Source organism: Chrysochloris asiatica, unplaced genomic scaffold, assembly GCF_000296735.1.
Source record: "Chrysochloris asiatica unplaced genomic scaffold, ChrAsi1.0 scaffold00088, whole genome shotgun sequence".
In the NCBI taxonomy this organism is placed as follows: domain Eukaryota; kingdom Metazoa; phylum Chordata; class Mammalia; order Afrosoricida; family Chrysochloridae; genus Chrysochloris; species Chrysochloris asiatica.
Genome location: NW_006408606.1, coordinates 9492307 through 9499529, shown reverse-complemented (window position 1 = coordinate 9499529; position 7223 = coordinate 9492307). Strand labels below are relative to the sequence as shown.

Below are 7223 nucleotides of genomic sequence, written 5' to 3'. Positions count from 1 at the left end.
TCCTTCCTTAAGGCACTTAGTGTTTGGTATTTGGTAGTTTGGTGTGATTTGTCCCAAACTTAATTCTAACTATATGAGGATCACTTTTTAAATGATACTGAGTACATAAAAGAAAACCTGACAAAAGGAAAGGTATATCATGTTCTTAGAAAGGAAGATACATAAAGATGTCAACTATCCTAAAATTTATTTCTAAACTTAACACAATCACAATACAAATACCGATGAGGTATTTTGGGAATCACAGTTGTTGTGTGATTCTGACTCATAGAGGTCTCACAGAGAACCACCTTATAGGGTTTTCTGTGAGGTAATCTTTATGGAAACAGATCTGGAGGACTTCCTATGAACTGTTGGTAAGATTCAACTTCTGACCTTTTGGTTAACAGCAGAGCTCAAATAGAAAAATAAGCAAGAAAAAAGATCCAGGAAAATTTTGTAAAGTAAAAGTTCTGAAGTAAGGCCTAATGTGTTTATCTGTACACGCATATGTGTATTTAAGCTTAATAATTAAAACAATGTGGTTCTAAAGTATAAAACGATAGATCAATGGAACAAAGCCTAGAAATAAATCTAAATATAGAAATTTAGTAAATTAAAAAGGTGGTATTGCAAACCAATGGAAAACAGATTATTCAACACACCCAGCTATGTAATTATCTAGAAAAAAAAAATGGATTGCCACACCACATCTTAAAAACAAAATATATTCTATATAGATTGTATATTTTCATATAAAAATTAAACTACGAAAGGAGTGTAGGACTAAACAATTCTTAAATAATCTCACATGGGGGAATATTTTTCTAAATATTACACAAAAACTAAAACCATAAAAGATCTGTTAATTTTACTACACAAACATGACAAAGCTTTGGATAAAAATATATAAATAGTACCAAAAGTGTTGATTTTCTTAAAATCTAAAGAATTGTTGTTCATCAAAACCAGAAAGTCTATTGAGAAAAGTAAATATAAATTAGGTCCTAATCTTAGAAAATGATAAACTTGCAAAGATAATTCAGTTCATTTATCAAGAAATTCAAGGTAAAACCTTGTTGTGATAACATTTTCACTTATTTGGTCAAGATAAAAAAAACAAACAAAAAAAAAACTATGATAACATTGGTAAACCAAAAAGAAAATGGGTACTCCCACACATTTATTTTAAGAGTAAAATTTGTACAAGCTCCATTGGAATCACTTTGAAAATAGCTAAATAATGAAAAATCCACATACACTTTAATCAGACAATTCTGAATATCCGCACATGTTTGAAATGTTATGTATACAAGGTTATATTGCTTGTAATAGCTAAATATTGTCAACATTCTCTGTTTTTATCAATACATAGAAGTCTGGTTAAATATATTAAATACAACCATACCATGGAATATAATACAACCACTAAAAAGTAAAGCTTTGGGGCTCAGTGTGCCAAGCAATCTTGCAGAATTTTCTGCTTCTGAGAAATACGAAGGAGAGGACTATGCCCATTAATTGACATTATGAATGGTAAATACCTAAATTCTCATTCTTGTGACCTTGTATACATCAGAAGTCTAAACATTTGATAATACAATGATGAATCAGAAAATAAATGACTGTCACCTCTTTTGAGTTGGAGATTAATGTTCAAATATCACATGCAATTTCAAAATGCAAAAGATATTTTAAAGTGGTACTAATGGAACAGTATAGCCTAATAAAACATTTGGAAAATGGATTGCCTGAAAGAAAACCCTGGAGAAATGTATCAGGTTTTCATAGCCTTTACTGTGAGAGCATTATTTGTCCTATTATATCATATTTCCTAATGGTTTTTCCAGCTCAAGGTATATGTAAGTGTTCTTTGGAAATTGTGGTCATACTTTGCTTTCAGTATTGCAGAAAGAATTTTCTTCCTCAACTAAATAAATGAAGGACTTGGACTCTGATTTCTATAGTCCCTGCCAATTATGATAATGTATTTTTTTCTGTTCTGGACTGTTCTAGTAGTACATATGAAGAATAGAATTCTACTCACTATTTACAAGCACTCACACACATACACACACATAAACATAAACACAAACACAAATGGAATTACAGACAAAGAGACACCGCTAATGAATTCTTACCTGATAACGTGTTGGCTGATTGAGAATGCTGTTAAAACTGTGTGATTCAAAAACTCTTGAGTTAGATTGAGTGAAGAGGTTTAACTAGGAAAAAATACAATTAACCTAGTAAATCAGAATACATTTGTTTGGAAATCAAAATTATAATCTACTTTATTTTCCTTGAGAACATTTCAAAGGTCAACATTTCTGAGAAACATTTTATGGGACTTGAGTTTTATAAATGCTTTAATATATTTCAAAAGGTAGTAATTAATGTGAGCAACATACTCACATTTATCAAGAACTGTTCAATTGAAAAAATATATTTTTAAAAAAGTCATCTCATAGTAACCATAATTTTCCCTGGACACCTTGTATACTGCATCAAATATATTTCACAGAAGTAGTTTTGTCTGCCCCTGAACCTAACTAAGTAAGTTCCTTTTCTAATAGGCACACACTGCAGATTGTGATATTATCATCTGGTATTTTAAGACTACAAATGATAATATTACAAATGATAATATTTAGATAATATCTAAAATAGTAGCCCAAATATTATATCTTCCCAAGAATCTTGGCCTCAGTGCATCAGGTTAACGATTTTGGGAGGAGTATTAGACTAAAGAGTTTGGCTTTTTCTTTCTAAGGTTTAACTTTTGAGTGGGTAGGTAAGAGGAGCAAACGTTTCCTGTCTACTCTTCATGTATATGAGTAGGTCCTTCCCCTTACTGGTGGGCAAGTAGAGACTTGTAATGTGGGATTCTATCCAAAAATCTGTATTCATTCTACCACCTGACTTTCTATCTTTATTTCAGGTTAGGATGCTAAGAGAGAAGGAAGTCACACTGGTAGATAAGAACCCTCTTGACAACTCTTAGAATTGTGACAGGAAAAAATCCTTAGGCTAACAAAGTTAATTCTTATACTTGCCACAGGAGGTCAGTATCTGACTGTTAACTGAAGTTAGACGTCTGATGATGATTATGTGCTGTGGAGTTGGTTCCGACTCACAATGACTCTGTAGTTTCCGAGGCTGTAAATCTTTATGGGAGCAGAAAGCCTCATCTTTCTCCCGCGGAACAGCTGGTAGTTTTGAACTGCTGACCCTAAGGTTAGCAACCTGATTCATAACCACTACGCTACCAGAGCGTACCTAGTTTCTACTAACTAGGTTAGTAGAAAAGATTTATGTTCCTTTGGTTCCTTCTTTTTTTCTCTAATACCCCGCTCCCCCAACTCCCCACACATATATAATTTTTCCTACAAAGTATCTATAAATAGGAAAAAGATTAAAGGGGCTTAAATAGCACCATGCACAATTTTTTTTCATGCACAATTAAAAAAAAAAAAAAACAACGAAATAAAAATTGTAGTTTTTAAGCAAAAATAGGGAAAGTGAGAAGCCAGCAAGCAAGAGGTGAATGCTCAACCTTCCTCCCATTTCCAGTACTCTGAGAAAGGCTGTTCTTTCCTACCCGTGGTATCACACAAGCACAAAAGAGCACCTTATATCTAGCACTTCCTCTCCTCACAGTTTCTGTACACAAGCTGCCTTTCTTTTCCAGGGATCTTACTAGCCACAAGGCACCAGATTCCTGGTATTTCCCCTTCCAGAGTCCTGGTATGGCGCTGTGAATTAATGCGTCAGACTGCAAAGTCATTTGAACTGCAAGGTTGGCGGTCCAAGTTCACCAGCTGCTCCTTGGAAATTCTATACAGGGTCACTATGGGTCAGAATCAACTCAACGGCAGCTAACACCAACATATCAACAACAATCTCAGTAAAGACTAGTGAAACCCAGTTGACTACCAAAAGAAAACTACAAGGGGTGCTTTGTGAAGTGCTAGAGCTATGAGTTCCTTCACTGGAGAAGTTTCTTTTTAAATGATGAAATGTCATTTAACACATTGCCAGGGAACAAAGCTCCTTCAAAGCAAAGACAATGTCAGCAAAAGTAGGCACTGCCCAGAATGGTAATTAAAGCCTGGCCCCATGAAGGACCATTTTAAGGCTGGGCTTGTGGTGAGGAAGCAGGCAGTAATCTGGCCTGGGCAGCAGGTGCTGAGCAACAAAGGCAGTTAGGTGGAGCAGATAGAGCAACATTTGGTGTTGTAAAACGTGAGTTCCAGACCTGCACAGACTAGCCCCTGTGTTCTGATGTAAGTGATTTACTTTAATAGTTGTCTTATCTATAAAGTGGGAAGAATAATAATACCTACCTCATAGCGCTGCACGAGGTTCAAATGTACAGCAAAGCACTTTGTAAACTGTGAATGAGGAAGGGCACTGATATTTGTTGAGGCTGGTACTTTATAAATCTTATATAATCTTCACAAGAATTCTATGGAGTGTTCTTTTACGATGAGGCAATTAAGGCTCAGAGTGGTTAAGTCTACTAGGTCTAAAACCCATGCGCTTTTGCTTACATCATTGTGCTTCTCACTCTATGCATATGAAGATTTAAAATCATGGGATGGCACAGCTAGTCAATGCCCTGCAACCTAACAGCCTTGAGACTCCACATGCAGGTCAAACAACAATAACAAAAAGTTTAAAAAAGGTCACCTTCTTAAAGTATACGATTCCAGGTCATTACAGACCTTGGAAACTCTTATCTATTTTAAAAAGCAGATAATTAAGTGGTAGTGCTGTTTTTGTTGTTAAGAACTGTTGAGTTGGCTCCGACTCATAGCAACCTTGTATAGGGTTTCCAAGGAGTAGTGGGTTTGAACCACTGACCTTTTGGTTAGCAGTTAAGTGCTTATCCTACAGCACCACACCAAGACTCCTAGATTGTACTAATTCCATCCTTCTGCTTCATATTTCAATTTTATGTCTGAAAATTAAGTTTAAAATAATAAAATACCATCATGAGAATAAATCCCTTTGTTTCAAGTATGGCCCCGCTAGGACAATTCAAAGGCAAACCATTTCTGCTTATTATTAAAAGGGATGTTTATGGTTAGTATTTGAGGATGCTTTGAGGGCTGAATCAATTTTATGAAATTTAAGGAAAAAATATTACTTAAGCAAATAAAGATTTTCCACAAGCAGAAGAATATGATGATGGTGAATGATACATACACCAAGAAGAAAATTCAAGATTAAAATGACTTCAGCGTAACAGTTAAGAAGAATGGAACATATAAAAGCACCGTATTTTCTAACAATAAATTTTCTTTATACTTTAAAGAAGTTTTTTGTTTGTTTTTTAATCTGATAGTTTACAGGAAGTTCTGATCCAAAACAGGACACAGACTAAGTGACTTTTGAAACATTAGGATGATCTTACATATTAGCCTATGAAAGACCATGCAATGGACAATTACTTTCAACATCTTCTGAGTTCACACAGAAATTATTGAACAAACAGCAAAAGACAAGGAGAAAAGGACAAAACATTCATTTTTAAATCTTGGTAAATTGTTAATACCTACCCTAGACTTCGAGTTACCCATCCCCATTTCTATATCCTTCTGTAGCCTTCTCCTCCTGCATTTGGAAAAGTTAAGGATCCGCATGATGAAATAAACAAATGATTTTGGACTTGGAACTAGACTGAAAGGTGGAGGTAATGTTTTTCCATCATCAAAATATGATAACCAAAGTTTTGAACGAGCGAACTTCCATTCTACGTCACTGTCATCCTATGTGATAAATGAAAAGAATAACAATTGACTTTAAAACTGAAATAGTAACTGATTTCAGGAGGTTTTTTATTTAAATGTAAGTTATGTTTTAGAAATGTTTAAGTGACTCACATACATTTATCTGCATGTAATTTCCATGGGCCTACATAGTGGTCTGAGTATCAGTTTAGTCATACCAATTTCTTGTTTTTTCAGTTACATAGGCCTTTGTTTGTACCCACTGAAATTTATCCAGAATTTTCTGTCTCCCTTTCAAAAGCAAGAAAAATTTAGAGTGTGCTCCTAGAAGATGACTCTGGAAATTCTGTGACTACCTGTCCAGGTGGAAAAGGCCCAGGCGCTCTCTGCTTGGCTATACCCCTCTTCAGTTTATGTGAGCTCATTTCACCATATAAGCAGATGCAGTATCTTAATGGAATGGTATGATAAAGTAGACAAAATGGGTAGAAAACAGGTTTACCTCAATTTCCTGATATGAGCTGTTAATCATAGCAATTAGCATGTTGAGTAAAACGACCACCATTGTTACATTGTATATTCCATAAAGGACATAGCCAATATTCTCTATGAATTTGTGATCATATTTGAGCACAACAGAAGTCACTTCAGACAGTCCAAATATTGACCAAAACAAAGTCTTGAAACTTTCTTCTACACTGTTGAAAGAATAAAGTACATAGTAAGTAAATTAATAGTTTTCAATATTAGAAAGGCAAAAGTAAAAACAAGTTAGGGTCTGAATACTGTATATATCTAAAATTCTATTACAACAAACCTTATAAGTAGAATTATTTTATTAGCATATCTAATAAAAAAGATCTCAAGTTTCCAGTAAGTAGTGATTAAATGGTGCCAACACCTAACTTTTCTGTAAGTTGTCATCAAATGAAAGTTCTTGTAACTCAATACCCTATTCCTTAAATGTTGTGGTTTGATTTGGTAATTGATTTAGAAATTTAATTATGGTTTTCAAGCATAGAACAGGGTTGTCAGAATCAAAATTAAACACTATAAAAAAGTCTGTACAAAAATATTCCTGGTAGCATTATGTGCAATAGGAAGGAATAAACACAGCCTAAATATCTATTAATAGGGTCTAGACAAATAAATACATTCAGGTACATGCACGCAAGGGAATACTCTTCAACTACTGAGAACAAAAATCAGACATATCTATCTTCATAGGCTTACATGAAATTAAATCCAAGGTATATTAAGTGAAAAAATAAGGTAAAGTAAGTGTAGAATATTCTATCATTTAAATTAAAAAGAGGGATGTGTGAATACATATAAGTAGCCATGGTGGCACAATGGTTAAGCACTTTCCTGCTAATTGAAATGTCAGTGGTTCAGTCCTACCTAGTGGTTCCAAGAGAGACAATGCCTACTGATCAGATTGTTGTTGTTGTTGTTAAGTGCCGTTGAGTCGGTTCCGACCCATAGCGACCCTGTACAGGGTTTCCGAGG

The 7223-nt window shown here is 34.4% G+C and overlaps 1 protein-coding gene across 1 annotated transcript in view; it reads right to left on the bottom strand.

Moving 5' to 3' along the window:
- Window positions 1-7223, bottom strand: part of TRPC3 (transient receptor potential cation channel, subfamily C, member 3) — a 111712-nt gene that overhangs the window by 19801 nt on the left and 84688 nt on the right. The window contains exons 8-10 of the mRNA XM_006866273.1: window positions 6217-6412; window positions 5544-5753; window positions 2121-2204 (exon numbers count right to left, since the gene is read on the bottom strand). Coding sequence (XP_006866335.1) covers window positions 2121-2204; window positions 5544-5753; window positions 6217-6412 — 490 coding nt within the window. The remainder of the gene's footprint in view (window positions 1-2120; window positions 2205-5543; window positions 5754-6216; window positions 6413-7223) is intronic.